Below are 24,167 nucleotides of genomic sequence, written 5' to 3'. Positions count from 1 at the left end.
GTGTGCAGTTTTGGTCGCCATACTATAGGAAGGATGTGGAGGCACTGGAACGGGTGCAGAGGAGGTTTACCAGGATGTTGCCTGGTATGGTAGGAAGATCGTATGAGGAAAGGCTGAGGCACTTGGGGTTGTTTTCATTGGAGAAAAGAAGGTTTAGGGGTGACTTGATAGAGGTATACAAGATGATTAGTGGGGTTTAGATAGGGTCGACAGTGAGAATCTTTTTCCACGTATGGAGTCAGCTATTACAAGGGGGCATAGCTTTAAATTAAGGGGTGGTAGGTATAGGACAGATGTTAGGGGTAGGTTCTTTACTCAGCGAGTCGTGAGTTCATGGAATGCCCTGCCAGTATCAGTGGTGGACTCTTCCTCATTATGGGCATTTAAGCGGGCATTGGATAGGCATATGGAGGATAGTGGGCTAGTGTAGGTTAGGTGGACTTGGATCGGCGCAACATCGAGGGCCGAAGGGCTTGTACTGCGCTGTATTCTTCTATGTTCTATGCTCTTAAAGCTACAGGTGATCTCCAGTCCCCTTTTCCTCTTTTAAATGTTGTTGTCCGAGCCATGTGTCTCTCTTCCAGAACTCAATGTTTTAATCATTTTGGTTTGAAAGACACAACTGAAAGACTCTGTGATATCAGGTGTTACTGAGGACAAGTGATCCCTCTCACTCCTTGCTCCCTGCCATGCTTGACGATACCAAGCTTCTCCACCGTTCCTCCATGCTGTCCAGCGGGGTGAACTGCTCTCAGTGGGCTCCATTCTGATCTGTCCATGTCTGCCCTGAAAATCACCTATCATGGCTTCTTGTCCCATTACTGCTTTGGTCTCCAATGTGTGGTTCGTCATACTTTGTAACTTTGAATGGCTTTACTAAATCTCTTTAAAAGTATTTGCTGATTTGTATCCCTCCCTGTTGCAATAAAAGCTTGATTCATGAATTCCCATTCCACCACTGCCAAATATGGTAGATGCACTGATTTATCAATGTCCCAGTTTGCAGTGGAGCTCATTGCCAATATACTGCAGGAAAATAAAAAGAAAGGGAAGATATCGCCTCTTAAAAAGGCTATTCCCTCTTTCCCAATTGACATGTATTTTGAAGTCAGCATAGTATGTGGCGATCCAATTTAGCTGCTGCTCTTGTTTTTAGGACTGCCCATGATCGCAGGTTTGGAAGGTGTGATTAGTTCTACTTTGAGTTAGTTCAGCACATATATCTTGTAGATGGTGCATCCTGAGTGTTGATGCTAGAGGGACTGAATGTTTCAAGCAGACTGTTTTTGTCAGCAATTTACTTGGCCCCCCCCCCATACATAGAAATAGAAGTGGTCCATTTAGCCTGATTGAACGCTTCATGGCTTTTTACTTAGAGTCATAGAGATGTACAGCATGGAAACAGACCCTTCAGTCCACCTCGTCCATGCTACCCAGATATCTCAACCCAATCTAGTCCCACCTGCCAGCACCCGGCCCATATCCCTCCAAACCCCAACTATTCATATACCCATCCAGATGCCTTTTAAATGTTGCAATTGTACCAGCCTCCACCACTTCCTCTGGCAGCGCATTCCATACACGTACCATCCTCTGAGTGAAAAGGTTGCCTCTTGGGTCTCTTTTATATCTTTCCCCTCTCACCTTAAACCTATGACCTCTAGTTCTGGACTCCCCACCCCAGGGAAAAATACTTTGTCTATTTATTCTATCCATGCCCCTCTTGATTTTATAAACCTCTATAAGGTCACCCCTCAGCCTCCGACACTCCAGGAAAAACAACCCTAGCCTATTCAACCTCTCCCTATAGCTCAAATCCACCAACCTTGGCAACATCCTTGTAAATCTTTTCTGCACCCTTTCATGTTTTGTAACATCCGATAGGAAGAAGACCAGAATTGCATGCAATATTCTAACAGTGGCCTAACCAATGTCCTGTACAGCCCAACATGACCTCCCAATTCCTGTACTCAATACTCTGACCAATAAAGAAAAGCATACCAAACGCCGCCTTCACTATCCTATCTACCTGCGACTCCACTTTCAAGGAGCTATGAGCCTGCACTCCAAGGTCTCTTTGTTCAGCAATACTTCCTAGGACCTTACCATTAAGTGTATAAGTCCTGCTAAGATTTGCTATCTCAAAATGCAGCACCTCACATTTATTCTGAATTAAACTCCAGCTGCCACTTCTGAGCCCATTGGCCCATCTGATCAAGATCCTGTTATAATCTGAGGTAACCTTCTTCGCTGTCCACTATAAAGATAATCCAATGGGTGAATGTAGGTTTGCTTGCTGAGCTGGAAGGTTCATTTCCAGACATTTCGTCACCCTACAGATAACATCTTCAGTGGGCCTCTGGGTAAAGCACTGTTGATAATTCCTGTTTTCTGTTTGTTTGTGTTTCTTTGGGTTGATGATGTCATTTTCTGTTTTGACATCATTGCTGGTGATGACGTCATTTCCTATTCTTTTTCTCAGGGGGTCGTAGATGGGGTCTAACTCGATGTGTTTGTTGATAGAGTCCCGGTTGGAATGCCATGCTTCTAGGCATTCTCATGCATGTCTCTGTTTGGCTTGCCCTAGAATGGATGTGTTGTCCCAGTCGAAGTGGTGTCCTTCCTCGTCTGTATGTAAGGATACTAGTAAAAGAGGGTCATGTCATTTTGTGGCTAGTTGATGCCATCTGATGGGTTTTTACAAATACATTAAGGACAAAAGGGTAACTAGGGAGAGAATAGGGCCACTCAAAGATCAGCAAGGTGGCTTTTATGTGGAGCCGCAGCAGATGGGGCAGACACTAAATGAATATTTTGCATCATTATTAACTGTAGAAAAGGACATGGAAGATATAGAATGTAGGGAAATAGATGATGATATCTTGGAAAAAATGTCCATATTACAGACGAGGAAGGTTTGGATGCCTTGAAATGTATAAAAGTGGATAAATCCCCAGGACCTGATCCTGGGAACCCTCCAACCACAAGGGATGAACTCAGATTTCTCCATTTTCCCCATTTCCCCTCCCTCCACCTTGTCTCAGTGAAATCCCTCGAACTCAGCACCGCCTTCCTAACCTGCAATCTTCTTCCTGACCTCTCCGTCCCCCCACCCCACTCCGGCCTATCACCCTCACCTTGACCTTCTTCCAACTATCGCATTTCCAATGCCCCTCCCCCAAGTCCCTCCTCCCTACCTTTTATCTTAGCCTGCTGGACACACTTTCCTCATTCCTGAAGAAGGGCTCATGGCCGAAACGTCGATTCTCCTGTTCCTTGGATGCTGCCTGACCTGCGCTTTTCCAGCAACACATTTTCAGCCCTGAGCAGGTGTACCCTAGAACTCTGTGGGAAGCTAGAGAAGTGATTGCTGGGCCTCTTGCTGAGATATTTGTATCATCGATAGTCACAGGTGAGGTGCCGGAAGACTCGAGGTTGGCTAACGTGGTGCCACTGTTTAAGAAGTGTGGTAGGGACAAGCCAGGGAACTATAGACCAGTGAGCCTGGCGTTGGTGATGGACATGTTGTTGAAGGAAATCCTGAGGGACAGGATGTACATGTATTTGGAAAGGCAAGGACTGATTAGGGATAGTCAACATGGCTTTATGCGTGGGAAATCATGTCTCACAAACTTGATTGAGTTTTCAGACTGGAGGCCTGTGACCAGTGGAGTGCAACAAGGACTAGTGCTGGGTCCACTACATTTCATCATTTATAAAAAAATTATTTGGATGTTATCTTGAGGTACAGTTAGTAAGTTTGCTGATGCCACCAATTCTGCACCACTAATCAGGAAACTATCACTCTGTGTTAAACACACTCGAAGACCTAGCCTCCATGGCTATCTGGTAGAGAATTCGAAAGGTTCCTAACCATCTGAGTAAAATAATTTCTTATCTTGGACCTAAGTGGCATCCTTGTTACTTAAATTGTGCAGTTCTCAACTTCCCAGCTGGGGAACTACTTGCATCTACCCTGCCTGTCATGTTAAGATTTCAATGAGAGTGCCTCTCATTCTTCAAAACTCGAGAAAACGTTATGCAATCCTGAGCTTCCTTTGGCAACAGTTGACTGTGATTTTTTGAGACTTTGCATCTTTAAGGAAAATATAGTTGATGTAAACCATGTAGTAGTTGTTGAAAGAAAATTTACATACTGTCATTTCTTTTAATGTAATTGCAATCCATTTCAACCAATTCTTGCCTCAAACTTTTGTAATTTCATTTATTGAAATTTATCACGTTTGCTTCAGAATGAACTTACCTTACTTTGAAACGTAATGTGGAAAAAATAATGTTTTGGTCACTTATCCTTAAAGAATTTTTTTAACACCAGATTTAACAAGATTATTAAGTAGTCCTTTTTTTTTGTTGCATAATGCTGCATCTAAAATAGCACACTTTCTAGTTGGTTCCTCAACATACTGCTGTCAAAAACCATCCTTAAAACACACTTCAGAAACTTTTTCTCCATGGCTGTAGTGGTCAGTTTGTATCACTAGAAAAGGTTCCTCTTGAAAAACTGATTAAAGTACATTGCTCTGCAACATTAGTGTTAATGCAAAAGAATGTGTGAATCAGGAGCAGATGGATTGAGCCTGGTCCAAGATTCAGTGAGATCATGGATGATATGTTTGTTCCTTATTCCCAACACTGGCAGATTATCTTTCAATTCCTTGTTTATTCTGAATTATTTACATCTGAGTTGAAAAATGTTCAAGGAGTTCTTCTTTTGAGGAAGAGTTCCAAAAAAAGTCCTTGTTTCTGCCTTAAATGGGCAATTCTGATTTTAAATAGTGACCATAGCTCAAGATTCTTCTGTAGTCACCCTGTTAAGACTCCTCATATCACTTATGTTTTGACCAAGTCACCACCTACTCTAAGTCCCCATCTCTACTGCAGCCTCAATGCTTTCACGTTGTTCCTTAAACAGAGTGACTGCTACTGTACTCCATATACAATCCCAGCAGTGCCCTGTATAACCGAAGTGTATTCAGTTCACCTTGCAATAAGTAATACATTCTATTAGAATTCTGTTCTTGAGTATTTTTGACAATTCAAAAGATACCTAAATCTCCCTGCATCTCATAGTTCAACAGACTCTCACCTTTTAGGCTATATGTATTTTATTCTTACAAAATGGGCAATTTCATATTTTATCCCATTACACTCCATTTACCAGATCTTCGCTCGCTTGCTGAATCTATCCTTGTATCCAGTCTACAACTTATTTTCTTACCTATTTCTGTGTCATCAGCTAATATGACAACCATACCCTTTCTGTCATCTTCAGCCATTTATATAAATTTTAAAGAGTTGAGGTCACAGGACTGATCCCTGAGACACACCATTTGTTATACCTTGCCAAACAGAAAATAACCCATTTATGCCTACGAGTCATTTTCTGTTAGCCAGCTAATCATCTATCCATGACAATATACTACCCCTACACTGAGTTTTTTTTTCCTGCAATAACCTTTAATGTGGTGTCATATCAAACATCTCTGGAAATCGAGGTAAAATAGGGTAGGGGAATGGGTCTGGGTGGTTTACTCTTCAGAGAGTTGCTGTGGACTTGTTGGGCTGAAGGGCCTGTTTCCACACTAGGGAATCTAATCTAAATTACTTAAGCATGATTTTCCTCCACAATCCATATTGACGCTGCCTGATTACCTTAAATGTTTGTAAGTGCCCTGCTTTAGCTTCCTTCGTAACTTCTAACATTTACCCAATGACAGACAAGGAAGGTGATGGCATAATGATAATATTGCTTGGGTTAGTAGCCCCAGGCTCATGATATGAGGATATTGGTTTGAATTCCACAATGGCAAGTGGTAACGTTTTGAATTTAATAAAACAACTGGAATAAAATGTTAGTATAATGGCAGTAATGAAACTGCTAACAATCGTCATGAAATCTCATCTGGTTCACTAATGTCCTTCAGGGACAGAAATCTGCCATCTTTACCTGGCCTGACCCACATGTGGCAGAAGACCGACTTACTTCTAGGAAACAGGGATTGTCAATAAATGCCAGCTTAGCTAGCGAAACCATATTACATGAATAAATAAACAGAAAGATGTTTGGCCAAATGGCCTGTAGTTTTTACTTTGTTTCCCTTTTTGAACTACTTTCTGTTTGCTATTTTCCACTCTGGAAACTTCTTTAAATCAAAGGAGATTAGGTAAATTAAAACTAATGCATTGACAATCTCACTAGTCACTTCTTGAAGTCTGTTTAGATCTGACAGCAAGCAACTCAAACATTTTGCTCAGTATCACTTCTCTGCTGATTTGATTGATTGATTGTAATTTTAACTTTCTACTTCTCTTCCATTTCCCGATTTACAGATGTTTCTGGGAAGTTATTTATATCCCCTACAGTGAAAACTGATGCAAAATTCCCATTCAGTTTATCAGCCATCTCCTTATTTGTGATCATTAGTTGTACAGACTCTTAGCAGTGGGCCAATGCTCATTTTCATACACTTTTTGTTATTCAGACATGTGAGGCAAGACTTAAATATTTGTTTTTATATTTCTTGCTGGGTAGTTTCCAACAAGTTATTGTATAATGAGCAAAGACTGATGATTATCTGAGGCAGACCGAGTCCTGTAGTATGATCTGACTTGGAGGTGATGAAAATATGCCTTTCAGTACCAGAGCAATTGCAAATTCTGATTATGGTGCCATTATTGTGGAAGAAATTCGGTTTCATAACAGACAAGGAATAATTAATTCTTCGCCTGCAGGAACTTCGACTGGTACATCGACAGCTGGGCCGACTCTGTTTGCCTCCGTGGTGAGCTCAGTACCTCCTGCCACTTCAACGACAACTGGATTTACACGTAAGTCATCAACAGATTATCAAAGCAGAGAAATGTTTGAAATAAAATCAAACTGCTCAAAAACTTAGCAGGTCAGGCAGCATATGTGGAGAGAGAAACAGAGTCATCCCATCATGTTCCACATCCAAAAAATCATGCGCTCCTATTCTACCACCTCCAGCAGGATGCCACCACCAGACGCATATTCCCCTCCCCTCCCTTGTTAGCCTTATGCAGGGACCATTCCCTCCATGCAATCACAGAAGGTGTAGCAGCTGCCCATTTACTTCTCCCTCCTCACCATGCAAGGTCCCCGACACACCCTCCAGGTGAAGCAGCAATTTAGCTGCACTTCACTTACCCTAGTTTACTGCATTTGCTCATAATATGGTCTCCTACACGAATGCCGAAAGAATCTAATCCTTCCACAATGTGTCAGATACAGACCCAGTCAACAACCCACAAGCCAAGGAAACAGCCAAGCAGAATGGATTCAGGATGATCCAGGTAATGATCACAGACGCGCACAACAGACTCCACAAGTACAAACAAGAAATTGCGCGCCAAAAGTCGTTAATTTCAAAAACCACTAATCGTGAATGGACCCGGACCATAGAACAGGCTGTCACCGTAGGACAGAACAGGACCACACACCGCAAAAAAACGGCACTAAAAGAAAAAATGGCCAAACTAACACAACAAAGAGGACACTACAACACACACCTGGGTTAAAAACCTCTCCCACAGACAGCTCACAGACACAGAAAGAACAATACTGGCCAAGGGACTCAACTACAACCACAGGGACGCCAAGACAGCAGACTTCCTAGCAGCACTAGAATGCACACTCAGGAACAATGGACTGACAGAAGAGACACAACAAACAGTGAGATAAACTGTCGTGCCTATGATAATAAGGAAAAGACAAACACATAACCTCAACACCAAGGAGAGGGAAGCACTGAAATCACTAAGAAACGATAAGAACATAATCATACTACCAGCAGATAAAGGCAGAATGACGGTCATCCTAGATAAATCAGATTACATCCAAAAAGCACAACAACTGCTTGCAGATATCATCACCTACCAAATGAAGGAATTTGACCCCACACCACAACTCACCAATAGGATAAATAACACACTAAGGAATCTACAAAAAAACGGACAGATAACCAGAGCTGACCTACAAAGAATGAAACCGGAAAGCAACAACACCCCCAGATTCTATGGATTACCTAAAGTACACAAACCAGACATCCCACTCAGACCCATAGTATCACTACCAGGGACACCATCATACAAACTGGCCAAAGAACTACAACAGAAACTGAAACACCTGGTCAGCGGATCCAAACACTCCATACAATCAACACAGGAATTCTTGGACATCATCAGAAATATACACATAGACAAAGAAGAAACCATGATATCATTCGACGTGACGGCACTGTTCACTTCGATTGACAAAACCCGAGCCAGAGAAACAATAGCCAACCTACTGGACATACAGAACAGAAAACAGGACGTTGAACCTATCAACAAAGACGGCATACTTAAACTACTGGACTTGTACCTCACAACACACTTCACATTCAACAACCAGATATACGAACAAATCAACGGAACACCCATGGGATCACCAATCTCGGGACTCATAGCAGAGGCAGTTATGCAAAAGTTAGAACAAACAGTCCGACCACAAATTCAACCCAAACTCTGGGTCAGATACGTCGATGACACGTTTGTAATCATTAAAAACACGGAAATAGAAAAAACACACCGCATCATCAACGCCACACTCACAGGAATCCGATTCACGAGAGAAGAAGAAAAGGACAACCAACTCCCATTCCTAGATGTGATGGTACAGAGAACACCAGACGGAGAATTCACCACTAAGGTACACAGGAAAGCCACACACACAGACCAAGTCCTAAACTATGAAAGTAACCACCCCAACACACACAAACGAAGCTGCATCAGGACACTATTCAAAAGGGCCACAACACACTGCAGTACACCAGAACTGCAAAAAGAAGAGGAACACCTATACAAGGTATTCGCCAAAAACGGATACCCGCGCAACTTCATCAACAGATGCCTAAGAGAAAGACCACGGAACGAGGACATACCACAACCAAAAGGACTAGCCACACTACCATACATCAGGAGCATCTCAGAACTGACAGCCAGACTACTGCGACCCCTAGGACTCATAACGGCACACAAACCAACAGCCACGCTCAGACAACAACTCACTAGAACGAAGGACCCGATACCCAACATGAGCGAAACTAATGTAGTGTACAAAATACCATGCAAGGACTGCACAAAACACTATATAGGACAAACAGGAAGACGGCTAACAATCCGCATACATGAACATCAACTAGCCACGAAACGACACGACCAGCTATCCTTAGTAGCCACACACGCAGACAACAAGCAACATGAATTCGACTGGGACAACACTACTATCATAGGGCAAGCCAGACAGAGAACAGCCAGGGAATTCCTAGAGGCATGGCATTCATCCACAAACTCGCATCAACAAACACATCGACCTGGACCCAATATACCAACCACTACAGCGGACAGCTGAAACTGACAGCTGGAAGCGGCAGGGACAGACCACTATAAACACCGGAGGAAACATCAAAGAAGCGCTTCGCAGGAGGCTCCCAAGCACTGATGATGTCGCCTAGCCAGGGGACGAAACGTTTGCAACAAAACTTCCAGCTCGGCGAACAGAACCACAACAATGAGCACCCGAGCTACAAATCTTCGCACAAACTTTGAATATGGTCTCCCACCGACTAGTGGAGACTGGTCATTAATTTGCAGGACACCTGTGCACAGAAGTCACCCTGAGCTTCAGGCTATATGGTTGCCTGCCACTTAAGAACACCACCATGTTCCCTTGCCAGTGTGTCTGTCTGGCTAGCTGAAGTGTTCCAGCTGGGCTCAGTACAAGCTTGAAGAATAGCACATCATTTTCCACTTGGGAACCTTGCAGCCTCCAGACTATGTAGAGTTCAATGATTTTAGGTCTTGAGCACGTTCTCTGTTGTCTTTACTGCAACTCTGCATATCAGGCTTGTTACCGTATGGGCTACTACCACAAACAACCAATTGTCAGCTACTATTGGCCCCAGTGAGCAGTTATTCTCCCAGGCTGACCTTTACTCATTCCTTTGTCTGCCCAACTTTGCTCTCCCTCCCTGGACTTCATCTCCACCAATCATTTAGTCTTCCCCCACCCCATCTTCAGCATATGTACAAACCTTTTCCTAATGATAATCAGTTCTGCAGAGGGGTCTCTGGACCAGAAACGTTATGATTAGATTACTTAGTGTGGAAACAGGCCCTTCGGCCCAACAAGTCCCCGCCGAAGCGCAACCCACCCAGACCCATTCCCCTACATTTACCCCTTCACCTAACACTACGGACAATTTAGCTTGGCCACTCCACCTAACCTGCACATCTTTGGACTGTGGGAGGAAACCGGAGCACCCGGAGGAAACCCACGCAGATACTGGGAGAATGTGCAAACTCTACACAGTCAGTCGCCTGAGGTGGGAATTGAACCTGGGTCTCTGGTGCTGTGAGGCAATAGTGCTAACCACTGTGCCGCCTGTGCTGCCCTTTGTTTTTTGCTCTCCATATATATGTTGACAGACCTGCTAAGTTTTTCTAGCAATTTTTGGTTTGGTTTCAGATTTCCAGCATCCACTGTTCCCTCATTATGTTTGCAGAGAAATGTTTGTTGGCAATCAGTATAGAATCTGATACATTCAAGCTATGTATTTCTGTACTCTGGGCAGTATCTATTCAATGTACTATATCCTGCCCCCTTGAGTTACAGTACAATATCTGAGTTGTTTCATATTCTAATTTACTCCTTTGCTTCATGTGTGGGAGGATCATGACATTTGAGGTTCAGTCTGAACAATGCCTGTTTTAAACAGTATTGTTACTAAAGTCTATACCTGCATGTATTGTCAGAGATACTTATAAGTTAAACCAGTTAATTTAATGCCTTCCTTTTACTTTCTGGATTAACAAGATTGAATTTTGCTTGAGTGTGATAGTTTTTCAGCTGTTAGTGTTTTGTTCCAGCATGGAACTGAATGATTCCTTTGGACCATGCTGTATGTCCAAGTACACACTCTGACAAGTCGTGATTCTGATCAGTCAGTGCTTGCATAGAGGGTGGGAATGAGCTAATTGAAGAAGATTCCTGTGTCAGGCAGGCAGCCATTATCTGAGCAGCACAGATTGGAGGTAACCGTGTAAGTGGCACAATGACATGTATATAGAATTCTTTAAGCTGCTATGTCTTCAACATTGTTGAGACATGACTGACAATGATCATCCTCATTAGGATTTCAGTGACATTCAATGTGAAATTTTCCTAGTGTACAACTCAGGCATGAGAAACACCCGTAGGTTTCCTTTGACTGGATAGTGAAAGATATTCAATCGTTTGTCACCTTGAGTGCAGAATTTACATGGACCACTTCAGAAATCTTCAGCCAGCCTACGAAAAGCTCATACTTGATAGTTGTACATGCAACTGTTTAGTAAACAAACACTGTTTCTGTAATGGCTCTGAGTCTGTATGATTAGATTAGATTCCCTACAGTGTGGAAACAGGCCCTTTAGCCCAACCAGTCCACACCAACGCTCTGAGGAGTAACCCACCTCTGACTATTGCCCCTAACACTGTGGGCAATTTAGCATGGCCTATTCACCTGACCTGCACATCTTTGGACTGTGGGACGAAAGCGTAGCACCCGGAGGAAACCCACGCAGACATGGAGAGAACATGCAAACTCCACACAGATGGTCGCCCGAGGCTGGAATTGAACATGAGATCCTAGTGCTGTGAGGCAGCAGTGCTAACTAGTGAGCCACCTGTATATTTTTATTGAAGTAAATTTAACATTTCTCACTAACTTAGCCATAGAGTCATACAACATTTCTCTCTAAACACTTTCCATTCATATCCATCCAGGTGCCTTTTAAATGTCATAATTGTACCCATCCTCACCACTTTCTCTAGCAGCTTATTCCATACACGCATCACCCTCTGTGTGGAAAAAGTTATCCTTTGGGTCCTTTTTACCTCTTTATGCTCTAGTTTTGGACTTTCCCACCCAAGGAAAAAGGCCTTGGCTAGTCACCCGATGCTCCACATGATTTTATAAATCTCTATAAGGCCACCCCAAAAAGCCCTGGCCTATTCAGACTCTTCCTATAATTCAAACCCTCCAGTTCTAGCAACATTCTTGTAAATGTTTTCAGCACCTTCTCAAGTATGACAACATCCTTCCTATACAAAGGAGACCAGAATTGTATGCAGTGTTTTAAAAGTGGGCTGATCAATATCCTTTACAACTGCAACACCCTGTTGGAAGTAGATTTGATTGATACTGTTTTTTGTGTTTAGTCACCAGTGGTACGACTCCTACTCCTGCAGCTGCTACAACTTCTACTTCATTTGGATTTAAGCCAACCAGTACAGCCCTGCCCATCACCACAGCTGCAAGCCTGGGTATGTAATAGTGCTATTGTGGAATTTTTGAAGTCAATTTGTAATGGATATAATGGAACAAATGTAAACATTTGATCTTGGATACAGTGCAGGTCTTATAAAGTTGGTGAATTTTCCACCGTCAAATTCCATAGTCAGTAATCCTGAGGAGTCTGTGTATTAAGCTTCATTGCTTGCATATTAACATAAGTTTCTAGGTACAAACAGGTTAATATAATTCTTTAAATATTAGAGCCTGTCTTAATGTGCTGTTTGATGTCAAAGAGAAAGTGAGGACTGCAGATGCTGGAGTCAGAGTTGAAAAGGGCAGTGCTATCCTTCGCCATTTCTACCACCTACAGACAGACCCCACAATCAAGGATGTCTTTGCCTCCCCACGCCTATCTGCATTCTGCAGAGACCATTGCCTGTGCAAATCTCTTGTTAGGTCCATGTCTCCTACCAACCCACCCTCCATACCCAGCACCTTAGTTTGCCACTGCAAATGGTGTAAAACCCACACCTCCCCCCCAAGGCCCCAAAGGGTCTTTTCACATCTAGCAGATTTTCTTGCACATCACTCATGTCATCTTCTGCATCCGTTGTTCTCAATGTGGTCGTCTCTACATTGGGGAGACAGGATGCCAACCAGCGGAGCGTTTCAGGGAACATCTCTGGGGGACATGCACCAAACAACCCCACTGCCCTGTGGCCAACCACTTCAACTCCCCCTCCCACTCCCCCAAGGACGTGAGTCCTGGGCCGTCTCCACTGTTGAATCAAAGCCACCTACCAACTGGAGGAAGAACTCCTTGTCTTCTGCCTTGGGACTCTTCACCCACACAGCATCGACATCAACTTCACCAGTTTTCAAATCTCCCCTCCCCCCACCTCATCCCAGATTCAGCCCTTCAACTAGGCATCACCCTCTTCACCTGCCCATCTTCCTTACCACCTATCCATTCCACATTCCCCACTGACTCATGACAATTATTACTCACCTGCATCCACTCATTGCCTTCCCTCACAGTCACCGCCCTCTTAATTCTGAGTCTGTGCCCAGTGATCCTAGACTTCTGAAGGGAAACATCCTCTCAGCATTTACTGTGTCAAGTCACTTCAGGATTGTATGTGTTTAATGAGATACCTCTAATTCTTAAATCCAGTGAGTAGAGTACCAATCTGTTTAACGTTTGTTCAGAAGACAATCCCTCCATGAAGGAATTATCCTAGTAAACCTTTTCTGAACTGTACAAATGAAAGATCTTGCCTTAAGAACAGTACTCCAATAAGGTTCATGAGCACCTTGTACAGCTGCAGTCAGACTTCCCTACTGTTATGTTTCATCTGTGTATGTTCCACAGTGATGGGAAAAGATGTGGGGTTATTCTCTGTACAATATGCAGCATTATTAGCAAGTACTCATACTGAAGCAGTTCATGTCCATAAGCAACAAGACCTGGATAACATCCAGGCTTGGGTTAACAAGTGACAAATAATATTTGAACCACAAACTGTCAAGACAGTGACCAACTCCAAAAAGAGGAAATCTGATCATTGCCATTCTCCTGCTTTCTCCCTGTAACCCTTGATCCCCTTGACAGTCAAGAATCTATCTATCTCTGTCTTAATTATACTCAGTGACCTGACCTCCACAGCCTCCTGTGGCAATGAATTCCACAGAATTATCATTCTCTGGCGGAAGAAGTTTCTCCTCATCTCCATTCTTTAGAGCGAATTATACAATGAATGGAAGAGGCTTGGGAAAAGTTGATGGGCAGAGAGATCTGGGAGTGCAGGTCTATTGTACCCTGAAGGTTGCTGCACAGGTGGATAGAGTGGTCAAGAAGGCATGAAGAAGGCTGCTTGCCTTCATCAAACTGGGTATTGAGTATAAGAGCTGGCAAGTCATGTTAAAATTCTACAAGACATTGGTTCGGCCGCATTTAGAATATTGTGTACAGTTCTGGTTGCCACATTACCAAAGGATGTGTACGTTTTGGAGAGGGTGCAGAGAAGGTTTATGAGGATGTTGCCTGGTATGGAAGGTGCTAGCTATGAAGAGAGGTTGAGTAGATTAAGTTTATTTTCACTAGAAAAAAGGAGATTGAGGGGGGACCTGATTGAGGTTTACAAAATCATGAAGGGTATAGACAGGGTGGATAGAGACAAGCTTTTTCCCAGGGTGAAGGATTCAATAACGAGAGGTTATGCTTTCAGAGTGAGAGTGAAAAGTTTAAGGGGGTTACACGCGGTAACTACTTCACACAGGGTGGTGGGCGTTTGGAACACATTGCCAGCAGAGGTGGTAGAGGCAGGCACGGTAGATTCATTTAAGATGCGTCTGGACAGGTACATGAGTAGGTGGGGAGCAGAGGGATACAGATGCTTAGGAATTGACCGACAGGTTTAGACAGTACATTTGGATTGGCTCAGGCTTGGAGGGCTGAAGGGCCTGTTCCTGGGCTGTAAATTTTCTTTGTTCTTAAAGGGACTTCCCTTTACTCTAATGCTGTGCCCTCAGGTCCTAGTCTTTCCTGCCAGTGGAAATATCTTCCCAATGTCCACTCTCTCTAGGCTGATGAGTATTCAGTAAGTTTCAATTAGATCCTCTTTACCGCATGCACGCAGACGCACCTTTTAAATTGAGTTTGGCCCAGAGTATTGAAACGTTCCTCCTTTGGTAAACCTTTCGTTACTGGGTCCATTCTCGTGAACCTCCTCTGGACCCACTCCAGGGTCAGTACATCCTTCCTGAGGTATGAGACCCAAACTTGCTCATAGTACTCTAAATATGGTCTAACCAGAGCTAATAAAGCCTCAGAAATACATCTCTGCTTTTATATTCTAGTCTTGTCGAAGCAAGGCAAATACAATGCTGGCATTTACTAACTACCAACTCATCCTGCAAGTTTACCTGACTATAATCCTGGACTAGGACTCCAAAGTCTCTTTGCACTTCAGATTTCTAAATTTAGAAAATATTCTCTGTCTCTATTTTTCCTACCAAAGTGCATAACCTGACACTTTCCTCTGTTGTATTCCATCTGCCACTTCTTTACTCACTCTCCTTACCTGTCTAAATCCTTCCGGAGCCTCCCTGCGTCCTCATACTATCTGTCCCTCTGTCTGTCTTTGTATCATCTGCAAATTTGGCCAGAATGCCATCAGTTCCTTCAACGCTGACCCTTGTGGAACACCACCAGACACTGGCTTCCATCCTGAGAACATAGAACAGTAGAGGCCAGTACAGGCCCTTTGGCCCTCAATGTTGTGCTGGCCTTTTATCCTACTCTAAGATCAGACTAACCTACATACCCTTCATTGTACTAACTTCCAGGTGCCTATCCAAGAGTCATTTAAATGTCCCTAATGTATCTGATTCTACTCCCACTGCTGGCAGTGCATTCCACGCACTCATCACTCTGTGTAAAGAGAAAGTGAGGGCTGCAGATGCTGGAGATCAGAGCTGAAAATGTGTTGCTGGAAAAGCGCAGCAGGTCAGGCAGCATCCAAGGAACAGGAGAATCGACGTTTCGGGCATAAGCCCTTCTTCTGCAGCTACACCGGCACCCCCCCCCCCCCCCCCCCCCACCTTTTCCTCCGCTATATCAATGACTGTATCGGCGCTGCTTTGTGCTCCCACGAGGAGGTTCATCCACTTTACCAACACCTTCCACCCCGACCTCAAATTTACCTGGACCGTTTCAGACTCCTCCCTCCCCTTCCTAGACCCCTCCATTTCTATCTCGCGCGACCGAATCAACATGGACATTTACTGTAAACCGACCGACTCCCACAGCTACCTAGACTACACCTCTTCCCACCCTGCCCCCTGTAAAAATGCCATCCCATATTCCCAATTCCTTCGTCTCCGCTGCATCTGCTCCCAGGAGGACCAGTTCCAATACAGTACAACCCAGATGGCCTCCTTCAAAGACTGCAATTTCCCCCCAGATGTGATTGGTGATGCTCTCCACCGCATCTCCTCCACTTCCCGCTCCTCTGTCCTGGAGCCCCGCCCCTCCAATCGCCGCCAGGACAGAACCCCACTGGTCCTCACCTACCACCCCACCAACCTCCATATACATCGTACCATCCGTCGTCATTTCCGCCAACTCCAAACGGACCCCACCACCAGGGATATATTTCCCTCCCCTCCCCTATCAGCGTTCTGGAAAGACCACTCCCTCCGTGACTCCCTCGTCAGGTCCACACACCCCACCTACCCAACCTACTCCCGGTACCTTCCCCTGCAACTGCAAGAAATGCAAAACTTGCGCCCACACCTCCCCCCTTACTTCCCTCCAAGGCCCCAAGGGATCCTTCCATATCTGCCACAAATTCACCTGCATCTCCACACACATCATTTACTGCATCCGCTGCACCCGATGTGGGGAGACAGGCTGCCTACTTGCGGAACGTTTCAGAGAACACCCCTGGGACACCTGGACCAACCAACCCAACCACCCCGTGGCTCAACACTTCAACTCCCCCTCCCACTCCACCAAGGACATGCAGGTCCTTGGACTCCTCCATCGCCAGACCATAGCAACACAACGGCTGGAGGAAGAGTGCCTCATCTTCCACCTAGAAACCCTCCAACCACAAGGGATGAACTCAGATTTCTCCAGTTTCCTCATTTCCCCTCCCCCCCCACCTTGTCTCAGTCCCAACCCTTGAACTCAGTACCACCTTCCTAACCTGCAATCTTCTTCCTGACCTCTCCGGCCTATCACCCTCACCTTGACCTTCTTCCAACTATCGCATTTCCAACGCCCCTCCCCCAAGTCCCTCCTCCCTACCTTTTATCTTAGCCTGCTTGGCACACTTTCCTCATTTCTGAAGAAGGGCTCATGCCCAAAACGTTGATTCCCCTGCTCCTTGGATGCTTCCTGACCTGCTGTGCTTTTCCAGCAACACATTTTTGCTTAAACTCAACTTGCCTATTAATGAAAACCAACACCCCATACGCCTTCATAACAACCCTATCAACCTGGTTGGCAACTTTGAGGGATCTATGGACATGGAGTCAAAGATCCCTCTATTGTTCTTTACTGCCAGGAATCCTGCATTTTGCATTCAAATTCAACCTTCCAAAGTAAATCATTTCACAGTTTTCCAGGTTGAACTCTACCTGCCATTTCTCAGCCCAGTTCTGCATCCTGTCAATTGCAACCTACAACAGCCCTCCACACTTCCACAACTCCACCAACCTTCGAGTCATCATCAAACTTACAAACTCACCCTTCCTCATTCAAGTCATTTATAAAAATCACAAAGAACAGAGCTCCTGTAACAGATTCCTGCAGTACACCACTGGTCTCCAAGCTGAATACTTTCCGTCTACCACCACCCTCTGTGTTCTATGGGCCAAGCAATTTGTATCCAGACTGCCAGAATTCCCTGTATTCTATGCTGCCTTACATTCTGAATGAACCTACCATAAGGAGCCTACCATACCTTATCAAATGCCTTGCTAAAATTCATCTACATCACATCAAGTGCTCTACCTTCAATGTGTTTTGTCACACCCTCAAAGAATTCAGTAAGATTTGTGAGGCATGACCTGCCTCTCTCAAAGCCATGCTGACTCTCTCTAATTAAACTGGTTTTCCAAATAATCATAAATCCTGTCTCTCAGAATCCTTTCCAATAATTTGCCCACCACTGATGTAAGACTGGCTGGTCTGTAATTCCCAGGATTATCTCTGTTCCCTTTCTTGAACAAGGGAATAACATTTGCCACCCTCTAATCATCTGCCAGTACTCCAATGAGGACGCAAAGATCATCGCCAAAGCCGCTGCAATTTCTTCCCTCGCTTCCTGGCCTAACGTAGGGTATATCCTGTCTAACCCAGGCGCTTTATCTATCCTTGGGTTTCTCAAAATTTCAAGGACATCCTCCTTCCTAACATCAACCTGTTCTAGCGTATCAGTCTGTTTCACGCTGACCTCACAAACGTCAAGGTCCCCCTCAGAAGTGAATACTGAAGTAAAGGACCTCCCCTGCCACCACCGACTCCAGGCGTAAGTTCCCTGCACTAATCCTGATTAGCCCTATCCTCACTCTGATCATCCTCTTGTTCCTTGCGTAAGCCTTGGGGTTTTCCTTAATCCTTCCTGCTAGAGCTTTTACATGCCCCCTTCTCGCTCTTCTAAGTCCATTCTTCAGTTCCTCTCTGCTACCTTGTAGCCCTTTAGAGCCCTGACTGATCCTTTCCTCCTCAACCCTAAGTAAGCTTCCTTCTTCCTCTTAACTAGATGTTCCACTTGACCTGCGTTCAATCCTCTTGACTAGATGTTCCACATCCCTTGTTACCCAAAATTCCTTCACCCTACCATCCCTTCCTTGCCTCAGTGGGACAAACCTGTCCAGCACTATCAGCAGGTGCTTTCTGAACAATCTCCACATTTCTATCATGCATTTCCCTGAGAACGTCTGTTCCCAATTTATGCACCCCAGTTCCTGCCTTATAGCATTGTAATTCCTCCTCCCCCAATTAAATACTTCCCCATACCGTCTGCTCCTATCCCTCTCCATGAGTATAGTAAAGGTCAGGGAGTTGTGCCCCAGACCGCTCTCCCTGCAAAATAGAGGCCACTGATTCCATCTTCCTGGCAGCACCCCAGTCCTTACTCTCATCATTCCTGCTGCTACAAAATGGAGGCCACTTTTATCCCCACTCTGTTTTCTGGCCAGACAGCCAATCTTCTATCCATGCTAGCACCTTGCCTCTCACCATGCATCCTTACCTTACTCAGTAGCCTCCTGTGTGGCACCATGTCATAGGCTTTCTAGAAGTCCAGGTAGATAACGTCTTTGCTGAACTTGCTTGTTACCACCTCAAAGAATTGTAACAGATTTGTCAGGCATGACCTCCCCTTGAATAAAACATGCTGACCTTTCCTGTTTTACCAAGCACTTGTAAATGTTTAGAAATCTCATCCTTCATAATCGACTCTTAAATCTTACAAATGGCAATTAGCCTGTAATTTCCTGGCTTTTGCTTTACTCCCTTCTTAAACGGGATGACATGATTTTCCAGTCCTCTGGGACCTTCCCTGACTCCATTGATTCCTGAAAGATCGCCACTCATGCCTCCACTATCTCTTCAGCCAGCTTCAGAACTCTGGGGTGTAATCCATTTGGTCCAGGTGATTTACCCACCTTGAGACCTTTCAGTTTTTGTTTAGCACTTTCTCCTTGGTGATGGCCACCATACTCATCTCTGTCCCACCCTGTCCCAGATTCTCTTGAATTTTTGGGCTATTACTCATGTCTTCCACCGTTGAGACTGGCACAAAGTACTTGTTCAGTTCCTCTGCAATTTCTATGTTCTGCATTACTACTTCAGCGGTCCATTTTTGCCTCGCCTTTCCCCTTGATATATTTAAACATCCTGACTTGGAAATGTATTGCTGTTCCTTCAGTGTCACTGGCTCTCTAATATTATTATGGATGTCCTTACACCCCAAGGACTGCAGAGTATCTGTTTGCCCAATGGAGCAAGTGTTGGAAACAAAAACTGAAATTGCTGGGAAGGCTCAGCAAGTCTGGCAGCATGTGTGGAGGGAAATCGGAGTTAACGTTTCAAGCCCGATGATCTTTCCTTGGGCTCTAAACGTTAACTCTGTATTCTCTGGAACTAGAATATACAATTAAATTCATATCCATAACAATGACAGATTATCCATTGCTCACTGACTACCAGTTTTGGTCCACCAGGGCCACTCTGCTCCTGACCTCATTCCAAACTTGGTTCGAACATGGACAGAAGTGCTGAATTCCAGAGATGAGGTGACAGTGGCAGACCTTAACATTAGGACTGGATTCAGCGGAATCTGACATCAAGGAACCCCCAGCAAAACTGGAATCGATGGCAATCGGATGCATACTCCCTGCTGGTTGGAGTCATACCTGGCACATAAATGATTATGGTTGGTGGAGATCAGTCATCTCAGCTCCAGGACTTTTCTGCTGGGTAGTGTCCTCGATCCATCAATCTTCAGCTGCTTTATCAGTGATCTTCCCTCCACCATTAGGCAGAAGTAGGAATGTTCACTGCGCAACGTTCAGTGCCATTTGTGACTCCTCAGAAACTTAAGTGGGTTGTCTGTCCACCATCTAAAAGGCACAATCGGGAGTGTGATAGAGTACTCCCTATTTGCCTGTATGGTGCATCTCCAACAACACTGAGAAGCTTGCCATCTTCTTTGGCAAAGCAACCCATTTGATTGGCACCAAATCCATAAGCATCTACTCCCTCTAACACTGACGTTCATTAGCAGCAGTGTATATATTTACAAGGTACACTACAGAAATTTACCAACTATCCTGAGACAGTATCTCCAAACCCATGACCACTTCCATCTAGAAGCATGGGGACCCCATCACCTGCAAGATCCCCTACAAGCCACTCCCTATCCTGATGTGGAAATACATTACTGTTCCTGGGTCAAAATACTGGAAATTCCTCTCTAGGGCATTGCTGTAGGTCTACCTACAGCAAGTTCAGGAATCTCGAGGACAACTACTGACAGACAATGAATGCTAGCGAAGCCATGTCCCACCAGTGAATTAAGAAATGCAGGACATTGGTTTATCATTTAGGAGAAAGTGAGGACTGCAGATGCTGGAGATCAGAGTTTAAAAATGTGTTGCTGGAAAAGCGCAACAGGTCAGGCAGCATCAAAGGAGCAGGAGAATCGACGTTTTGGGTATAAGCCTGAAAGAAGGGCTTATGCCTGAAACGTAGATTCTCCTGCTCCTTTGATGCTGCCTGACTTGCGCTTTTCCAGCAATACATTTTTAAGCATTGGTTTATCATTTGTCCCTATATCCCTGTCCTGTGGTTGGAGATCAGTCATCTCAGCTCCTGTCCTGTCACTCCGCACTACCTTGCTCGTTCTGGCCTGCAGTACTCTGCTGCAGTGGCCATTCTGGCCTAGAGCAGTATTATCTCACTTCAAATGATATGTTTTGTTTGGTTTTTAATTTTCTAATTTAAGGGAATTGTTTGGCCCATCAGCTCCTTACCAGCTATTTGTAGAAAAATTTAATAAATTAAACCCATTCTGCTGAAACATCCTACAAGTTTATATTCCCCTTGTGTCTGTCCAATATTCTTCTGAAACAGTGGCCGTTTCCACCCCTCAACCCCATGCATTCAATCTTACACCTCACTAAAAAGGCAGGGAATACCAAGTTATGCTGACCTACCTGTCACTTGACACAGGCAGCTCTTCTGTCCTCCTGGATGCTCAACTGCTACTCCGCTGCCCCTCAAGCTCAGAAAACCCGAGTTCTGGCTGGAGCTACTGGAGTCACATCTCGCACATAGTCCCTCAGTATCCAGAAAATTTTATAAACTTACCAAGTGGCTCGAAAATTGCTGCAACCAGTCACAGCTGCCCATTGATTACCCAAAGAAAGAAGTCCCTTCTATCTTTTACAAATTAATTACTATTTTGATAAATTAACTTGAACTATCACCTCCAGAGCTGCTCTGTTAAATATAATTAATCTTAACTCAGTTGAAGTGTTATAATTTTTAATAATTGAGCTTAAATTTAGTTCTGTTTTTTGAGTCAGAGTCGTAGAGGTGTTCAGCACGGAAACAGACCCTTTGGTCCAACTTGTCCATGCCGACCAAATACCCCAACCCAATCTAGTCCCACCTGCCAGCACCCACCAGCCTATATCCCTCCAAACCCTTCCTATTCATATACCCATCCAGATACCTTTTAAATGTTGCAATGCTTTCTATTCCTAATTTAAGCCATTGCCTGGTTTTTTAAATACCTAACACTACCTGAACCATCATCTGTCTCTTTTTTTGATAACCTATTAATCTGGCCTGAATTGTATTCACTGCACAAGCAAATGGAGTTAGAATGGAAATCACTGTTGTCATGACAAGAGATAATAGCCTCTATTTTACTTTTGTAGCTTCCACCTCTGCGGCTGCAACCACCTGCAACACTGGCTTTTCTCTGGGACTGAAGACACCAGCAAGTTTCTCCCTCACACCAGGGCCTGCTGTGACAGCTGCCAGTGCGAGTGCCACAGCCACCACTGCTGTGGGCACTACTACTGCCACCATTACCACCACCACTATTGCTCCTGTGGCTAGTAGGTAAGTGAAGCCATCAGCCAGCCTGCAGAACAGGAAAGAATGAGTTTTCTATTGGATTTTCACTTCCCCTATGTTGGTGCACTATCTTTCCATCACTATGCCTGTGTGTGTCGGTGGCCCTGTAATAACGGGGGTGTCTGAGTGTGGTGTCAAACTTCTCGAATATTGTTAAAGTTGCATTCATCCAGGCAAGTGGGGAGTATTCCACCTCACTCCTGGCCTATGCCATGTAGATGGGGAGTCAGAAGGCAAGCCGTTCACGGCAGGGTTCCTAGTCTATAATCTGCTATTTTTCATCACAGTATTTGTAAGGCAAATCCAATTAAGTTCTGGTGAATGGTAACTCCAAAGATATTGATAGTGCAGGATTCAGTGACAAAAACACCTGTAGAATGTCAGGGGGCAATAGTTTGTCTGTCTTGTTGATGGTGGTCATTGTCTGGCATCTGTATAATTTGAATGTATGTGCCAGTTGTCTGTCCAGGCCTTGCTGAGACATCATAAATGATGCTGAACATTGTGCAGTAATCAACAAGTATCCCCATATTTGAGTTTATAATGGAGAGAAGGTCAGTGAAGCAGCTGACAATAAGATGGAAGTTTAGAGAGGTTCACAAACTTGATAGTTTTCTGCTTTCAGTGTAGTCCCGATGCTTATTCCTATCCCAATGCCTATTCCTGTTAGACATGTATTTACACAATCCAGTCACTTTTTCATCAATAGAAAAATGGTGAGGAACTGAGACTAATTTTGTTCAGTTCTGGTCGCCTCATTATCGGAAGGATGTGGAAGCTTTAGAGAGGGGTAGAGGAGATTTACCAGGATGTTTGTCTGGACTCGAGGGCATGTCTTATGAAGAAAAGTTGAGGGAGCTAGGGCTTTTCTGATTGGAGTGAAGAAGGATGAGATGTGACTTGATAGAGGTGTAGATGATGATGAGCATAGAGTGGATAGCCAGAGACTTTTTCCCAAGGCAGAAATGGCTATCACGAAGGTGCATAATTTCAGTGTTATTGGAGGAAGGTGTGGGGAGATGTCAGAGGTAGGTTCTTTACACAGAAAGTGGTATGCATGGAATGCACTGCCAACAGTGATAGTGGAGTCAGATACATTTGGGTCATTTAAGCGATTTTTGGATGGTCACCTGAAAAACAGCATAATGAAGGGTATATAGGTTAGTATGATCTTAGAGGAGGATAAAAGGTGGGCACAATATTGAGGGCTGAAGGGCCTGCACTCTGCTGTACTGTTCTGTGTTCTAACTAAAAGGTACATACCGTGGTCCAATTGCAGTAGCTGGAGAATGTTTGGGTACACTGCACTAAATTGTGTTTGATGGGGATTTGGTTTTAGGGGAGATGATCTAACTTGAAGCTGGTTTATGTTTTGCTGATAATTTCATTTGCAGTACTCCTCCAGTAATGTCGTATGCTCAACTGGAGAGTCTCATCAACAAGTGGAGTGTGGAGCTTGAGGACCAAGAGAAACAATTCCTTCACCAGGCCACCCAGGTCAATGCTTGGGACCGGATGCTAATCGAAAATGGAGAGAAGGTGAGCCAAATGCAGCCTGTTCGGCTGTACACGATAGAATTGATCAAGTTATTCAAATTTTCCCCAAGGAGGGGGGGCTATCTTGCCCTCATGGTTATTTCTCTCTG

General features: G+C 44.4%; 1 protein-coding gene across 1 annotated transcript in view; it reads left to right on the top strand.

Annotated features, from left to right (window-relative positions):
* nup62l (nucleoporin 62 like) overlaps nt 1–24,167 on the top strand; it is a 63,105-nt gene that overhangs the window by 20,700 nt on the left and 18,238 nt on the right. Inside the window, exons 5-8 of the mRNA XM_043704275.2 lie at nt 6,754–6,849; nt 12,284–12,388; nt 22,320–22,506; nt 23,916–24,060. Coding sequence (XP_043560210.1) covers nt 6,754–6,849; nt 12,284–12,388; nt 22,320–22,506; nt 23,916–24,060 — 533 coding nt within the window. The remainder of the gene's footprint in view (nt 1–6,753; nt 6,850–12,283; nt 12,389–22,319; nt 22,507–23,915; nt 24,061–24,167) is intronic.

This window comes from Chiloscyllium plagiosum, unplaced genomic scaffold, assembly GCF_037043375.1.
Source record: "Chiloscyllium plagiosum isolate Xiang-an unplaced genomic scaffold, Cpla_swu_hap1 HiC_scaffold_11, whole genome shotgun sequence".
Classification (NCBI taxonomy): Eukaryota; Metazoa; Chordata; class Chondrichthyes; order Orectolobiformes; family Hemiscylliidae; genus Chiloscyllium; species Chiloscyllium plagiosum.
The sequence above is the reverse complement of the archived record's forward strand: the minus strand, read 5'-3'. Positions and strand labels throughout refer to the sequence as shown.